Source organism: Elephas maximus, chromosome 8 (assembly GCF_024166365.1).
Source record: "Elephas maximus indicus isolate mEleMax1 chromosome 8, mEleMax1 primary haplotype, whole genome shotgun sequence".
In the NCBI taxonomy this organism is placed as follows: domain Eukaryota; kingdom Metazoa; phylum Chordata; class Mammalia; order Proboscidea; family Elephantidae; genus Elephas; species Elephas maximus.
Window position 1 is genome coordinate 116,015,450 of NC_064826.1, and position 18,542 is coordinate 116,033,991.

Below are 18,542 nucleotides of genomic sequence, written 5' to 3' on the forward strand. Positions count from 1 at the left end.
ATTTAAGTCACTTGATTTCTGCAGAAGGCATTTCTATTGATCCTAAATGAAAAGAAGCTATTTTTGCTTCTCCTATCCCCAAAACTAAGAAACAATTATGTGGGTTTCTGGGACTTTGCAGCTACTGTAGAACTTGGATTCCTAATTTCTCGTTGCTAACTTAACCCCTATATAAATATTGAAAGCCCCTGAACTGAATTCTTTCCAAATTGCACTGGAGAATCAGTAAGCTGTAATTAAATTAAAAGGAGCTCTAGCAAACACACCTGCACAGGCTTTCGTAACTATCACCTAGATTTTTGCCTGTTTATTTATGAAGCCTGTAAAACATGTTAGACATTTTACCCCAGAAGCCTGGAGAACATCAGAGGCCAGTAGTTTGCTACAGTCTGCAGCTTGGCCCTATAGCTAAAGGGTACTCTCTTTCCCTCAGAGTTGTTGCTGCCACAGCCAAATAGTTGAAAGCATGGCAGATACAGTGCTGAGAAATTTTCTGAATGTTTATGTTCCCCATGCGGAATCTACTATCCTTAACTTTGCTTTGACCCAACATATTTCTACCAGTCAACTCACTTCCTATGAAGTGTTCCTCCTGGTTGCACCTAATATTAGACTACATTTTGTGGCTTGCTTAAATCTCGTCATTCTGTTTCCAGAAATTGACCAAAAGGACTACCAAATTCACGATGACTTAAATCTAACTGAATAGCTTTTAACTACCCAAAAAGATTTAAGAAAAACTCCTTTGGCTAATCCTGATTTAATTATATTTGTTGATGGCTCCTATTTGAACCCTGATCCTACTAGTTCTCACTATCACGCTGGATATGCCATCATGACCTCTACTCGGGTTCTTGAAAGTCAAGCTCTTCTTGAAGGTACTTCAGCCCAACAAGCTGAATTAATTGCTCTTACTTAAAAAAAAAAAAAACCCTTTGCTGTTAAGTCTATTCCAACTCATAGCGACCCTATAGGGCAGAGTAGAACTGCCGCATAGGGTTTCTAAGGAGCACCTGATAGATTCAAACTCTCGACCTTTTGGTTAACAGCTAAGCTCTTAACCACTGCACCACCAGAGCTCCAATAATTGCTCTTACTAGAGCCTGCAAACTTGCTAAAGGAAGGTACATGATTATTTACACAGATTTTAAATAAGCCTTTGGAGAGACTCATGATTTTGGGAAGTTATGGAAACAGACATAGTTGCTGCAACAGTGGACTCAAAAGGCAATGATTGTGAGGATGGCACAGGACCAGGCAGTATTTCACTCTGTTGTACATAGGGTTTCTATAAGTCATAACCAACTTGACGGCACCTAACAACAGCAACAACATGGAAACAGAGACGATTTCTAACCTTTTCTGCAACTGCCATAAAAAATTAAACTTTAGTAGCAGAATTTTAAGCTCTTTACTACTCCCCTCGAAGACTGCTGTAATAAAAACCCAGGCTTATTAACCTAAAAGAGTGCCTCAGACTGCAGAGATAAGAGGGAACAATCTTGCTGAGAAAGCAGCCAAACAAGCCATCTCTCAAGTTATCTTAGCGATAAGGAAAACAGAAAAAGGATATTACCCTGATTTGTTCATAAATAATCATAACCTTAACAAAGTAATTTTAGAAAAATTAATGAAAAATCAACAGCTAAAACTGAGGAAATTGAAAAATGAAAGAAAGCAGATTGTTCTCTGGATCCCATAACCAAATTACAGTTAGGGCTTGATCAGAACCTTGTCTTACCTAAATACTTTCATGTCCCTGTGTTGAAAGCTCTTCATGAAAGATCAGTCACATTTAGGATCAGATAAAATGATTGAAATTTTAAATAAATGTTGGTGGGTACATTTTTTGAGGCTACCAAGCATGTTGCCTCTCACTGTTCTATTTGTTCTTGCTATAACTCAGGCAAACCTTTTAAAGCTTCACCTGGGAAATACACAAAACCTTCAGGACCTATGCTTGAATGTCAATTAGATTTTATCCAACTCCTACCTTTAAATGGTTACAATATGTATTAGTGATGATTTGCAGATTTTCACATTAGGTAGAAGCTTTTCCTAGTAGCCATGCCACTGTAACCTTTGTAGCTAAGAAACTTCTTGAAAACATAATCCCCACTTGGAGAGAGCCAGCAATTCTTTGCAGTGACAGGGAGATCCATTTTCCAGGACAAAGAATTAAAGAAATATGTAAAACTTTCCCTATTTATCAAAAACTTCATTGCCCTTACCATCCACAACCTTCTGGGTTAGTAGAAAGAACTAATGGTATAATAAAAACCCAATTAGCCAAGCTTTCTGAGTCTCTAAGTTTATCCTGGACTAAGGTCCTTCCTTAGTCCTTCTAAATTTGAGGTCTACTCTGTTAAAATTTTTTTCTTTTTTGGGGGGGGTCACATAAATTGACCCCCATGAAATTATTACTGGAAGGCATATGGCCCTTCCTTATTTCTCAACCTATACTGATTCTAATATAGTTCAACCTGAGTTATTGAAGTACTGTTAGTCTTTGATTCAGTACTCTAAAGAGCACCTTTCACAAGTCAAAGAAGCTTTTGACAGGAAAAATTTAGAAATACAAAAATTACCTTCTATTGAACCAAGTGACCATGCATGTTGGAAGAGGTACCAATTAAAAGATTCCCTAGAAAGGGATACATTTGGGTCCTTCTCACTAACCCTTGTGCCGCTAAATTACAGGGAGTTAAAATTTGGATCCACCTATCCCAACTTAAGAAGGCTAAAGCCCCTGTCTAGACTATTAATCCTATTGAAGGAAATAAATTGAAGTTCGAATGCCCTTGTGGCCAGAAGTAGGCGATGTTGAAGTAGACAGCTCCTCCCAAGATCATGGAACAATATTTCATGCAACCTACTGTAATTTTGGGGCTTTGTTTCCTGATTACTGATATTTTTATGATAGTCGCTTTATTACACTCTTGTGATATTATTCCATGTTTTAATATTCTCTTTTTACATGCAAATAGCTAAGGAGGAGTTAGATTTAGCATATTTTTATTTGCGGTATCCCTTTCATTGCTCCAATTTTTTTCTGCTTTGAATTCCTTGTTGATACCATGTGTTTTCATTAATGAGAGCATGCTGAATTATTGAGTGTGTCTGAATTTTTGGTAGGTAGCATGAAATTCTTTTTTTGTTCCCTCTCCCCCCCAACAAGCCAACCCTGAATGTTTAATGGTACATATGAAGTACCACTAATTATACCCCAGAGTACCTACCCGGTCTATTGGTACATATATGTAACAAATAAAACATTTCAAAATTTCTATTTTTCCTATCCAAAATTCAGTCACCTCATACAATACCCTGTAAAAATACTAGTTTGTGGCACACGGCCATTTCTTTGGTTTTGAACATAAAGACTTCTGCTTTGTGGCAGGCAGCATGGACTGTCAGTGGTGTAGCACCTTCCCAATAAACCTTCAGAGACAGAAAAAGTACTTCATCCCTAGAGGGACCTGAGAGCATAAAAGGGTTATTGTTTTATTTTAGTAAATATTCTTATACTATAAAGTCTTTCTTAAGCATTCTCTTACTGTATAACGTGAATCTCGCTAATGCCTGGCATTATAATGTTAAATTAGTTCAACTAGTAGCTAGTGCCAGTAGTTTGAATCATTGTTGGATTTGCCATCAGATCTCAAAATCTGGACTTACTAATTCAGACCCCTTAGCTATGCCTGTATTTAGCTATAGCTCTGTGCCTGACTCTATTGTTAATCCTAATATTTCTTTCAAAGAAGCTATACATGTCAGGGAAACCCTGATGGGGTAGAGGTTAAGTGCTACACCTGCTAACCTAAAGGTCGGCAGTTCAAATCCGCCAGGTGCTCCTTGGAAACTCTATGGGGCAGTTCTACTTTCTCCTATAGGGTCACTCTCAGTAGGAATCGACTCAACAGCACGGGGTTTGGTTTTTTGTTTTTTTATATGTGTCAGGTTGGGTCACCCTCCAGAATTATTAACATGTCCCCAGGTGCCATGTTTCAATTTAACTCAACACATTCAAGTAAATGATACAGAGGAACGCTTGAAAAACTATACCAATAATACAGAAAATCTTTACGCATGTACGGTCACTCATACGCCCAAGGAATCCCAGGAATGTTCAAATTCTTATATAAGGACTTTGCAGTAGCATCAAAGGAAAGCCACCCTTTCATCGTAGCATTTACCACTCTATATATTGGGGGCTCTTGTCTATTTGTAATAACTCTTTGATTGAATAATGGCTCAAAAAAGTCAACCAAATTATTCACAAAATGACACTGGAATAATATGATCTGTGCTTCTCGTGGATATATATTTTTACATGTGGGATCAAAATACTCCACTAAGAAAAGCCCAAAAGAGAATAATGAACCGTATGCTTGGGCATTACCATGCATAGATGGTTTAAAAATGATAGATCAATGTACACTTGTCTTTTTTTGGAATTCCTCTAAGTCTCAGATACTTTGGACGTATGGTCAGGAGGTATCAATCCCTGGAGAAGGGCATCATGCTTGGTAAAGTGGAGGTTCAGTGAAAAAGAAGTTCTTCAAAGCTATGGATTGACACAGTGGCTGCAAGAATGGGCTCATGAGAGTGGCTCAGGACTGTGCAGTGTTTTGTTCTGTTGTACATAGGGTCGTTATGAATCAGAATTGGCTCGACAGGACCTAACAACAACAACTAAGTCTCCACTCTTGTAATGAAAGTGTACTCTAGACCAATGATCTGAAACTCTTTCCGACACAAAAGAAAAACCTATAATGGACAGTTCAGGGAATGGAGAAGTATTTCCCCAGGGCTTTTTTCCATAAATGAACATCCCCAAACTTGAAAAATCTACGATGCAAATAACGAATTAACTAGCTGAAAACATAGAAACCCAACAAAAACCTTTAAAATCTTGCCAAATATGTGTTGGATAGCAGAATTTTCCTTTATTTTCTTCTAGCACAACAATCACAAGTTTGTGCATTGCTAGTACCATTTGTTGTACTTGGATAAATACATCTGGAGAATTAGAACAAGATCTTAAACAGGTCTACCAGAAATCTACATGCTTAAGCTACCTCCTATGTCCAACTCCCCTTTCCTTGATATTTTTAGATGGCTATTGTCATGGGATTGAATTGTGTCCCCAAAAATATGTGTCAGCTTGGTTAGGCCATGATTCCCAGTACTGTGTGGTTGTCCTCTATTTTGCGATTGTAACTTTATGGTAAAGAGGATTAGGGTGGCATTGTAACACCCTTACTACGGTCACATCCCTGGTCCAATGTAATGAAAATTTCCCTGGAGTGTGGCCTGCACCAACTTTTATCTTACAAGAGATAAAAGGAAAGGGAAGCAAACAGAGAGTGGGAGCCTCATACTACCAAGAAAGCAGTGCCAGGAGCAGAGCACATCCTTTGAACCCAGGGTTCCTGCATGGAGAAGCTCCTAGTCCAGGGGAAGATTGATGAGAAAGACTTTCCTCCAGAGCCGACAGAGAGAGAAAGCCTTCCCCTGGAGCTGGCACCCTGAATTTGGACTTCTAGCCTACTAGACTGTGAGAGAATAAATTTCTCTTTGTTAAAGCCTCCCACTTGTGTTATTTCTGTTATAGTAGCACTGAATAACTAAGACAGCTACCTACTGAAATTGTCTCTTGGCTATGTTCAATTTTATAAACTGGATTAATTCTCTTAATCATTATAATAATTATTATAGGATCAATCAAATGTTTTATGAAATGTTTTTAAAATTCTTGTACTCACAATGCAACACTACTTGCTATGCAAAACATCATGTATTTTGAAGAATCAGCAATTCCTTAGAGAACAGTTTGGTACTTCACCTTTGCTGATGCTCTCTCTGCCAAGTGTTCCTATTAATTCTGCCCTGCTCTTACACACCCCTACTTAAAAGGTCACTGAAGCAGAGATCCAAACTATGGCACGGCAAAGATGGAATAGATGATGCCTGGCATCTGGGGTCTTAAAATCCTATTTTAAATGGGCAGCCATCTAAATAATTCAGTGAAAATAAGTCCATGCAGAAGAAGACACTCTTACACTAAAAAAAAAAAAAAAAAAACCAGTGCTGTTGAGTCCATTCCAACTCAGAGCGACCCTATAGGACAGAGTAGAATTTCCCCATAGAGTTTCCAAGGAGCTCCTGGCAGATTCAAACTGCCGACCCTTTGGCTAGCAGCCATAGCACTTAACCACTAAGCCACCAGGTTTCTATATAAATCCTTGATCAAAAGGGAGGGGTGTGAAGGATCCCCCAAAATCTACATGCTTGGCAGAAGAAGAGGTTTCTGACAAAGATGTAGTCTGGAATCCATTTTTATTATTTACTACTCATTCTGAGCTAATTCTCAAAAGTCAGCTAGCCAGAATACCTCAGGAAGCCTGTGGTCTCCCCTTCCTTCCCTTCCTCTCACAGCATGGTCCCAGAAAGAATATTTATCAGGCTGACCCCCAAAATATCCATAGGTTAACAAGGCTATTAACAAAAAAATTCTTAAGTGATCTTATAATTGCCTGGTATCTGTTAAATTATGGTTTTGTAAATGCCAACCAATCAGAATTTTTTCCTTGTAAGTTCCTGGATTTTCTGTACTTAAACTCTGTAAAGAATTCCTTCACCCAAGTACTTTTGTGAATTCTCATGAAGCGCTGCCTGGTCCGGATCGCTCTGTTCCTTCAATAAATCTCTTTGCTTTAATTTTAACAGAAATTCCAGTTAAACAAACTATGGTACATTCAGACATGGAGTATTATTCAGCAATAAAATGAAATGAGCTACCAAGCCACAAAAAGACTGGAGGGAACTTAAGTAAATATTGCAAAGTGAAAACAGCTGGTCAGAAAAGGCTACATACTGTATGATTCCAACTATATGACATTTTGGAAAAGACAAAACTGTAAAAAAGATTAGTGGTTGCCAGAGTGTCAGGGGGAGGGAGGAAAGGTGAATAGGTGGAGAACAGGGATTTCTAGGGAAGTGAAACTATTCTTCATAATACTGTAGGAGTAAACACATGACATTATGCATTTGTCAAAATGGATGAAATTGCAACACAAAGAGCGAATCTTCATGTAAACTATGGACTTTAGTTAATAATAGTGTATCAATATTAGTTCATCAATAGTAATAAATATACTACATCAGTTCAAGTTATTCATAATAGAAGAAACAGTGTGTAGGGGAACCGGGGGGCAAGGTGGGAATTCTCTGTACTTTCTGCACAATTTCACTTCTACCTAACACTACTCTAAAAAATAAAGTCTAAAAAAAAAAAAGAAGAAGAAGAAGAAGTACACACTGCTTGCCTTAGAAGAATCCTTACAGTATACCTGGGGTGAGTTTCAGCGGGTGTTAGCAAGGCCTGATAGCAGAGGTTGCACCTAGGGCCACGTGGCCACCCTGTCCTCTTTGGGCAGCACATCTTCAGAGCCCTGAAGAACAGGCCAGGAGCTGCAGCGTTAGCCTCAGAACCAGGATGGGAAGGATGAATGCGTCACTCTGTAATTCACACCAGTGCTGGGGAGAGAACTTAAGCTTGTTATTAGGAGGCCTTGTTCTGGAGAATTTCTTGTAAATGGCATTAAGTGGCGGCACTTGAGGTCTGTCTTAATCATCTAGTGTTGCTGTCACAGAAATACCACAAGTGGGTGGCTTTAACAAAGAGAATTTTATTCTCCCACAGTCTAGTAGGCTACGAGTTGAAATTCAGGGCATCAGCTCCAGGGGAAGGCTTTTTCTATCTGTCAGCTCTGGAGGAAGGTCCTTCTCATCAATCTTTCCCTGGTCGAGAAGCTTCTCTACACAGGAACCCCAGGTCCAAAGGATGTGCTCTGCTCCTGTTGCTTCTTTCTTGGTGGTATGAGGTCCCTCCTCTCTGCTTACTTCTCTTTCCTTTTATCTCTTATAAGATAAAAGATGGTGCCGGCCACACATCGGGGAGACTCCCTTTACACTGGAACAGGAATGTGACCTTAGGAAGGGTATTATAATTCTACCCTAGTCCTCTTTAACATAAAATTACAGTCACAAAATGGAGAACAACCACACAATACTGGGAATCATGGGCTAACCAAGTTGACACATATTTTGGGGGGACACAATTCAATCCATGGCAGGGTCCCAGCCACCAGGTTAAAAGTCCAAGCAACCCAAGGTGCAGGTGCAGGTGTGCCTCCTGAAGCTGGAATTGGGTTAGCATAGAGGTGATGGAGCTATGCCAGCAGTTGGGGCTCCATGGGAGGGCTGCTCATGTACGTCAATGGCCCTGCAGGCATGAGAACACTCTCATCCTGATCTAATGGTGAGAAAACTCTTATCAACAATGGAGGCAGGGTGGGACTCCAAATTATAGAATATCAGTGAATGACTCTTAGATACCACTTTCAGTTAGGGTTCCACTCTACTGACTTTGTAAACTTTATTAATAAAACCACTTACAGGTCGTTGTAACTACAACCCCTTTAATAACAATTTCAACATCCATCTGTGAATGGATGATATTTGAACATTTGAACTTCCTGTTTTTTTCTAATGTAAACCTATTCTGCTGTTTTAAAATATCCACAGCAATTATGGTATCTTCGCAGAAACTATTTTTCTAGCTTTTTCCACATTGCCTTTCAGACAGGTCAGACACCCGACCTCTGACCTCCTGATTCCTGACGACACCCTTAATAGACCTTTATAACAAATTTGACCACAAACAATTGATGAGCTATAACTTGTAAGTATATAAAACCACAAAACATCAATCTCTGAGGCTGAAATATTTTCCAAGAGAAATGAAAATTATTTTATTTCTGGAGCTTAACCTGACTCAAAAACCTGGTGTCATCGAGTAGATTTCAACTCATAGCAACCCTATAGCACAGAGTAGAACTGCTCCACAGGGTTTCCAAGGAGCAGCTGATGGATTTGAACTGCAGACTTTTGCTTAGCAGCCAAGGTCTTAACCACTGAGCCACCAGGGCCCCTCTAGAGCTCAGTATCTACAGTTTTCTCAATTTCAGAAAAATGCAGAAATTCTGGCTAGAATGTTAATTGTTTCCAAAAAAGAGATGATTCTCTAAAGTTAAGTTAGACTTTCAACATCTGAACTCAGTGGCAAGCAAATGTCTCAAAGTGTGACATTTTTTGTTTTTTAAAAGGAAAAGACACAAACATATGCACAAAAACTCTGAAGTCTGAAGTAGTTAAAGCTCAACTTGAGAATTTGTTTCTCTGGATGTTAAAGAAAAAAAAAGTGCTTTCCAAGACTCGTATTTTCAAGTCAAGGCCCTCGGGTAGACTGCTAGGAGGTAGATATGCAGAGAGGGATGCATCCTATATATATCAGACAAGAATCTAATAACCAAAGTATCTATAAAACTTCGACAACAACAAAAAGACAAATAATCCAATCATGAAATGGGCAAAGGACTTGTATAGACATTTCACCAAAGATGGCATTCGAATGGCCACCAAACACATGACAGATTCTCAGCATCACTAGCCATCAGAGAGATACAAATTGAAACAATGAGATGCCAGCTCACTCCCACTGGGATGCCTAAGATTAAAAAAAAAAAATTCAGAACATTAATAATTTTGGCTATACTACCACCAACTGCTCTGACAGGGATCACAATAGAGGGTTCCAGACAGAGCAGCAGAAAAATGTAGAACAAAACTCAAATTCACAAAAAAAGAAAAGAAAGAAAGAAAAAAGACCAGACTTGCTGGTCTAACAGAAACTGGAGGAACTCCCAAAACTATGGCTTCCGGACACCATGCTAACTCAGAACTGAAGATGCTCCCCAAGTCTACCTTTCAACCAAAGATTAGACGGGCCTAGAAAACAAACAATAACACTTGAGGAAAGTGTTTCTTATTTCAGTCACGTATAGGAGATTAAATAGGCAACACCTGCCCAAAAGCAAAGACGAGTAGGCAGGAAGGGACAAGAAAACTGGACGAATGGATACAGAGAACCCAGGGTGGAAAGGGAAACATGGATAGTACTGACAAAATGTGGGGATTGCAACCAATGTCCCAAAACAATTTATGTATAAATTTTTGAATGAGAAACTGATTTGCACTGTAAACTTTCACCTAAAGTACAATAAAATTAAAAACAAAACAAACAAGTGCTGGCAAGGATGTGGGGAAATTGGAACTCTTATCCATTGTTGATGGGAATGCAAATAGTGCAACCATTGTGGAAAGCAATGTGAAGATTCCCCAAAAACCTAAAAACAGAATTAGCCTATCACCCAGCAATTCCATTCCTAGGTATATACCCACAAGACTTGAAAGCAGAGACCCAGAGACTCGTACACCAATGTTCATTGCAGCACTATCACAATAGCCAAAAGGTAGAAACAACCTAAATGCCCACCAGCAGATGAATGGATAAACAAAATGTGGTACATACATACAATGGACTACTACTCAGCCAGTAGGAGAAATGAAGTCCTGCTTGCTACAGTATGGATGGAACTGGAAGACATAATGCTAAATAAAATAAATCAATCACAAAAGGACAAATATTGTATAACCTCACTTCTATGAAAAGACAAGAAAAGGCAAATGTATAGAGGACAAAGTTTATTAGTGGTTACTTGCAGGAAAAAGGCGAAGGGGGAGTCGTTAACAGTGATGGAAAAATTACACTGATTATTATAATGCTTTCAACAAGTTTTATGCCTGAAAAAGTTGAATTGACAAAAGTTGTGTGATACACATATTTACAACAATGACAAAAAAAGAGTAGCTGCTGAGGCTGCTTATATACAACCAAAAACCTCATGCGATTTGGTTCATTGGTTTGGAGGTTTAGGGTCATGGTTTCATGGGACATCCCAGTTAATCGGCGTAATAAAGTGTTTAGTTCTACCTCCTCGTTCCTAGCATAGTACCTGGAGTCTTAAAAACTTGCAAGTGGCCATCTAACTTCCAACAATTGATCTCTATTCATCTGGAGCAACAGAGGAAGAAGGAGAGTCAGGAATAGGTGGAGGAAATGGAACATGTGGCTAATTGCCTCCATGAACAACTGCCTTCTTTGCCAAGGGACCAGAAGAACTGGATGGTGCCACACTACCATTACTGAACATTTGATTAAAGACTCTATAGAAAAATCCGATCAAAAAGGGGAAAATACAGAATTTCAAATTCTCATGGACTCCAGACTTCCTAGAACCATGAAGGTTGGATGAACCCCTGAAACTATTCCCCTGAGATAATCTTTAAACCAAAAATATCCCCTGGAGTCTTCTTAAAACCAAAGAGTAGTTTAGTTTAACCAGTAAAAAAGGCCTGCCTTGAGCATTATGCTCTTTTAAGAGCTATCTATATGGGATAAAACTGATATCCAAAAAAAACCAAACCCATTGTGACCCTATAGGACAGAGTAGAACTGCCCCATAGGGTTTCCAAGGAGCGGCTGGTGGATTCGAACTGCTGACCTTTTGGTTAGCAGCCAAGCTTTTAACCACTAAGCCAACAGCACTCCCAAACTAGTAACAGCAACTGGAAAGATTAGCTAGGAATCTTATTGGGCAGTGAATTTATGTGAATGGGGAGGAACAACTCAGAAAAGGAGGGTGAGAATAGTTGCACAATTTGAAGAATGTAATCGATGTCACTGAATTGTACATGTAGAAACTGTTGAACTGGTGGATCTTTTCCTGTGCATATTCTCAACAACAACAACAAATAAATAAAAAGAAAGAAAGAAAAAAGAGGAGGGCAGTGCCAGAAGGTGAGACAGGGAACAGATTTCCACAGATGCAGAAGAGTGGAGGCAACAGTGATGGGGCTTCCTGCTTGAATAGGGTTGGGGCATCTGTGCTGTCCACGGTACATGAGATGTGGGCTCAGCCATTCTATTTCAATATCTGAACACAGGGAAAGCCCAGAAAGACTGCAGGACTAGGAAGGCCAAGGAGCAGACATTTGATGTCCATTAGTTTTTTTTTTTTCTTTCTTTATTATTGTTACTGAATTTTTTAAATCAGAAGCCATACATCAGATTGATTTACAGTTAGACTGTAGTATAAAAATTAGCATACAAATTCATGTGGAAAAGCCTGCTCCTGATCAGTGGGTGTTTCCCAAAGCTAATGAAGTTGCTCAGAAACTGTTGGACTAGACTGGGTTCTCAAAAGCTCTTTTAGACCTGCTGAAAGGGAACATGTCCTTTAACTTTTGACCCAGAGAATTTATTCAACAGAAATAATCCAGTTAAAGACACATCTTTTATGCATAAAAATGTTATTCATAATGGTAAGAAATGGAAAAACCTAGTGCCCAATATAAGAAAATGACTGGATAAATTATGCGTACCCAACAATAAGTTATTATACAAAAAATTATTAAATATAAAGACTAAACAGCAACATTTAAAATGATTGGGATCAATGTTAAGTGAAAAATAGAGCAAAAAGCTATGATTTCAATTATGTAAAAATATTGCATTATGTGCCTCATGACAACACAACCTGTTGCCATCCAGCTGATTTCGATTCATAGAAACCCTATAGGACAGAGTAGAACTGCCCCATAGGGTTTTCAAGGAGTGGCAGGTGGATTCAAACTGCCAACCTTTTGGTTAGCAGCCAAATGCTTAACCACTGCACCACCAGGGCTCCAGTGACAACATGAGACCACAGAAATAGTATATGCATTAGAATAATGGAATGTTAGATGATTTTTAAAGTTTCCCTTAGTGCTGTTTGTGCAATAAATAAAAATCAAGAGAAAAAAGTAAGTGGCATTGAAATAGTTATAAAAAATCCTGTATTTAAATAAATTGTATCCAAGAATAATAGAATTTTGATAATTTATGAAGCTGTATGATTAACACCACTCACTACACTATTATTTTGATTTTTCTCTGAAATTTCCATCATAAAATGCTTTTTAACTGAAATAATAAATATAATAAAGCAAATGTTTTTAAAATAAACATTAAAAACAGACAAACTTCCTTCAATAGTATACCCATCTTATAAATAACATCTGGTTCTTAGTCACTAAATAAAAATTTATTTGAGGCTTCTCAATCACTGAGTCAGGTTGTTTATCCACAGATGATGCTGTAGAAAAACTAAGAATTTACAGATTACCATTTTTTTTTGTAGGAGAACAGGTGGAGGCTGTGAAAAATAGGTCAGTTTAGAGACATTCTCCCAGAGGGGTCTGGCCTCAATATTTCCAATGCAATAGCGTTAACTGATGCCAACATAGTTACATCTGAGCCCCCTGGGGTTTCTATTCTAACCCAATCATGCAAGCCAGAAACCTAGTGTATCCTTGAGATTCCCACAGGCTGCTGACTGTACCTCCTACATGTCAGGCTATCCATTTCTACCTGTCTTTAGATGGCACCACCACTTAGTGCTATCACCAGGTAAGAAAATAGCTCCCACTCACACACAGGTCGCTATGAGTTAGAATTGACTCACAGCGGCTAATGACAACATATGCAGAGCACTCTTGGAACCACAGTGCATATGCTAACTCGTTTAATCCCCAAACAATGTCAATTTATAGAGAGGAAAACCGAGTTAAGAAATTTGCCTGTTTAGTAAACCAGTAAGTGGCAGAGCAGAGATGTGAAAACAAGCAGACCGGCCCCAAGTTACACACACGGAAAAACTTGTGTTGTTTCTGCTCTTTTACTATCGTAAGACTGCAATCAATAACCTGGATTCCCACCTGTGCAGATACTTCTGTAGAATAAACCCAGAAGTGGGTTTATTAGATATTTAATTGTATATGTTACTGCCTTTCTCTGTCTCTTGAGTGCAGAGCACAGGTTTTTCCTGTATACACAGAAGAAACACAATAAATATTTTGTTCCTCCCTTCACCCATTCAGCAAATATTTGTTGACTACCTATTGTGTGCCAGATACTGTTCCGGTCCTGGGGGATACATTAGTGAACAAAACCAAAAAATTGCCTGGTCTCATGGATCTTACATACTTAGGGTTCAGAGACAATTAACAAATAAGTTCATCTATTTTTTTATGGTATGTTAAAACATGTTAGAAAGGGATAAATACTAAAGAGAAAAATGAGACAAAGAAGGAATGGGATGCAGGAGTTACAATTTAAAATGAAACAAAAAACCCGTTGCCATGGAGTCAATTCCAATTCACAGCGACCTTGTAGGACAGAGTAGAACTGCCCCATTGGATTTCCAAAGAGCAGCTGGTGGATTCGGACTGCCGACCTTTTGATTAGCAGCCTGAGCTCTTAACCACTGTACCGTCAGGGCTCCACAATTTAAAATAAGTGGTCATCAAATAAATAAATGAATAAAAGATTTTTTTATGAGGATGCTTGTCTTAGCAGCATTAAGAATCATAAAAAATTTTGGACAACTCAAAACCAAACACGAACCTGTTGCCTTCCACTGGATTCCAACTCCTGGAGACCCTGTAGAACAGAGTAGAACTGCCCCGTACTGTTTCCCACAGCAGCAATGTTTATGTCCTCAAAGGCAATGGGGATCTTTATGGAAGCAGACTGCCACATCTTTCTCCCATAGAGTAGCCAGTGGGTTCAAAACTTCGACCTTTTGATTAGCAGCTGAGCACTTAACCACTGAGCCACAAGGACTTCTAAGGCTCAAGTGTCTACTAATAATAAGTAGATAGTCACGGGACCTCCCTCAAGGAGCTGTTTTGAGGTTTAAATGGGTAGATGTACGTAAAACCGAAAGAGTAGCTCCTGGGAAACTAGCTTCCACATATTACACGCTCTTATGGGAAAACAGGCCTAGTTTCCCAAAACAAACTTATAAGTCAATGAAATACACTGTTCATAAAAGGAAAAACGCCTACACAGACAGCAATACACTAACAGTTTGTGAAGACTACATGTCTCACTTGTTAGTCCTTGATTTCTTTTTTTAAAAAAGTTAGATTTTTCTTCTGATCCTGAAGAGAGTCTTTTTTTAGAAAAAAAAAAAAGGACAAAGTATTTTTGTTAACGTCCATTTTATCTTGACGAAGAGAGAATATTCTGGATATGAGAATTCAGCAAAGTTAAGTTCAATGTCAATCACTGAACATCTTTAAACAGAAGAGTTTGTCAGTATGACCCCATAACGAGTGTGAACCTTCAAATCAGAAATAACACAAATATTACTGCAGATCTCCTTCTAATAAAAATGACATTTACCGGAGGCCATTTTCATCTAACAGCATTAGGCATAAAAGATAGTTCATCTTAATAGCAAGTGATTCTCTACTTTGTTCACATGTACGCTTACATGACAATTTATGTAGCATTAGCATAAATTCTGGTCTGCTTAGAAAAGCCTTGGTTCGTTTTCTTTGTTTTGTTTTGTTTCAACGTAGCTTGGAAACAGTTCCAAAAAAATGTGAATTACCACTAAAGATTTGACTTCAAAGAATAATACTGAACAGATACGACACTCCCAAACTTTGGATATCTGCATTGTACATTAATTGCGTTTGATGTCTTGTCCCTTAAACCAGAGAAACAGCAGTTCTGTTTTTACAAAAAAATGTCCAAAATGCCAATTATATCTCAAAATCTACTTCTTGTATTTTTTTAGAAATGTGTTTTGTTCTGTCAGCTAGCTCTTTCTGACAAAATTTCATTCCAGCGTCTACAAATTCCTTGAAGTGTGGACAGACACCTGTACCTGCCAGAAGACAGAGGCAGGCAGACCAGAACAGATCCTGGTCTCTCTCCACGCACCTCACCACAGGCCCTGGGAACACCAGGTCAAGCACTCACCGGGTGCCTTAGGCGGCAGAGCCAATTCTTCCAGAGAAGAGCTTGGAACTGGCGCCCTGCATGCGCCATGCCGACTGCGTCCTGTCCCTGACCTTATCCAGGAAGTCAGCACACAGGACGGCCTTATAACTGCTGGGCTCAAGCGATGGTATGTTGCACTCTTAGTCAATCTAACAAAAGTGAGTGATGCAAGAGAGATTACTGGTAACTGAATAATGCAGGAATCAAATGTCCTCTCTTGTTTGCAGCTGCTGAGAAATCATACGTTTTCTCTAGCTGCTCAGTGTGTGAGATGGGCATGGGCTATAGGATGCTGCCTTTGGGACTTTCCGTTCCTTGGAATCACACAGAGCTCACTCTTCAAGAATACGTACAACCAATGCCTGTTCCAAAAAATGATGCTGAAGTTGACATTGATCTCCTTCTCCCTTGATGCTAATTGGATGGACTTCCTCCTCCCCCCTGAAACATCAGCAATCACAAGGATTTACCAAGACGTTTTCCATTTCAGCGGTCACATAGAAGAGAATGGGAAGGAAAGAAGAGGAAAGCAGAACTGATCTCTGGTGTGATCAGGGCAGGAAGAGGGGAGGATGGTTCATGATCCACTCTGCTGGATGCATTTCCCTCAAAGGTCTTGGACTCCATGTTGTCTGTTTCAGAGAGCAGGGCAAATTGGTGTAAACAGAGCAGGAAGTCTGATCTTCTGTGACTTCGATCCTGCTTCTGTGAGTAAAGCTTGGAAGGACGAAAGGAAGGATCAGCGATGGCCACAGGCAATTCCCATTACTTTCTCTTTTGCAGGTGATTGCTGCTGCCCCCAGGGACTCTAAACTGAGGGAAGAAAGAGGGGGCCTCAATAGTCGTAGCATCACATCAGCCATGGTGTGGGCTTTCTAGAGTTTTCTCTTGAGTGTGGCAGGTACCAGGTGATTCCCAGGGAAGGAGAAGTCCTGGCTGAGCCCATCTGATTCTCTTATCTTTTTTTTAAACAGACATGATGGGCTCAGCTATCAGCTGGTTGTTCCCTCCTCCCAGGACCTTCCTCAGTTCCTATTGCCCCCCTTGTGGTCAGAGTTGAGGCATCTTGACCCTGTGGTCTTTCATTTCATAAAGCAATTTCCCCAAGCTAGATCTGCTCTTATAAGTGGCTCCTGCAAAAGGAAACAGGAATTGACTCAATTATTCTGGAAAGTCATTTTTTTAAAAAAGAGCACCAATTTTTTAAATTTTGTTTGTTACATATATTGCAGCAATAGAGCGAAGACCATTACTTGGTGGGGCAGGGCCCAGCACACACATGTGGTTTGCCTGATCCCCACACAGCACCTTCCCTTGGCTTTTACCTCCTCAAAAGCTTAGCGCTGCCAGCCAAGTATTGAGACCCTGGTTCCCTTTATAGATAACGTTAGTAACACCTAGCATCACAAGTGGTGTAGTGTTTAAGAGCTTGGCTGCTAACCAAAATGTCAGCAGTTCCTTGTAAACTCCACCAGCCACTCCTTGTAAACTCTACGGGGAGGTTCTACTCCCTCCTATAGGGTCACTAGGAGTCGGAATCGACTCAAAAGTAACGGGTTACGGGCTAGTGTCGTAAGAGGTTATCACTATTTCAAAATGCTCCAGTATAAGGAAAAGCTCCAACCATGGTTATTTTCCAATTGCATTTCATGTTGTTAGCTAGCAAGAAGTCAGCCCCCTAATTATGGCAGCCCCATGTACAACAAAACAAAATGTTGGCCAGGCCTGTGCCATCCCCATGATTAGTTGTGAAAGAGACCATTGTGACCCAAAAAGTTTTCATTGGGTGATTTTTGGAAATAGATTGCCAGGCCTTTCTTCCTAGTCCATCTTAGTCTGGAAGCTCTGTTGAAACCTGTTCAACATCATAGCAACACGAAAGCCTCCACTAACAGACAGGTGCTTGTTGCACATGAGGTGCATTGGCCAGGATCAAACCCGGGTCTCCCTCTTGGAAGGCGAGAATTTTTCCGCTGAACCACCACTGCCGCCAGTTTTTGAGCCCTCTTTTATGCCAGGGCTGGATATGATGCTTTCTCTTATTTCATTCATGGCTTTCACTGAACAATTCCATGAGTTTAGTGTTCATATCACAGTTGTACCAATTAGGATGGGATTAACACCCTTAGCGGTTTTCCGAGATTCAAGTAAGTGAATTTTTTTTTTTCAAGTTTGTTTCCTTTTAATTGTGGTAAATATATAAGCAACAAATTGTTTGTCATTTCAAGATTCTTCGGGTGTACAATTCACTGACATTAGTTAGATTTATCATGTTGCTCAAACATTACCTTTATCGGTTTCCCGATAATCCACTTTTGGGTCCTTCAAAGGAAAACAATACACTTCTGATGCACTTCAGATGCAGGCTTTGCATTTCCTTGCCCTGGCTTTTTAGTCTGCTCGATATGTGACAGTTCTTCAGTTTTTCCCTGATTTTCATGACTTTGATGTTTTTGAAGTTTGCCAGTTGCTTTCAAGTCGATTCAAACTCATGGTGACCCTGAGTGTGTCAGAGTAGAACTGTGCTCCATAAGGTTTTCAGTGGCTAATATTTCTGAAGTACATCACTAGGCCTTTCTTCCAAGGTGCCTCTGGGTGGACTTGAACCTCCAACCTTTTGGTTAGCAGCTGACTGTGTTAACTATTGGCACTACCCAGGCACTCCTTTTGAAGGATATAAGTGAGTTTTCCCACTCATCTCCTCTCCGCCATTTAGCCAAGCTCAGAACAACCCGAGCAT

The 18,542-nt window shown here is 39.6% G+C and overlaps 1 protein-coding gene across 1 annotated transcript in view; it reads right to left on the reverse strand.

Moving 5' to 3' along the window:
- ABCA13 (ATP binding cassette subfamily A member 13) overlaps positions 1-15,850 on the reverse strand; it is a 570,776-nt gene extending 554,926 nt beyond the window's left edge. The window contains 1 exon segment of the mRNA XM_049894281.1: positions 15,782-15,850. Coding sequence (XP_049750238.1) covers positions 15,782-15,850 — 69 coding nt within the window.
- Positions 15,851-18,542: the final 2,692 nt, after the last annotated feature.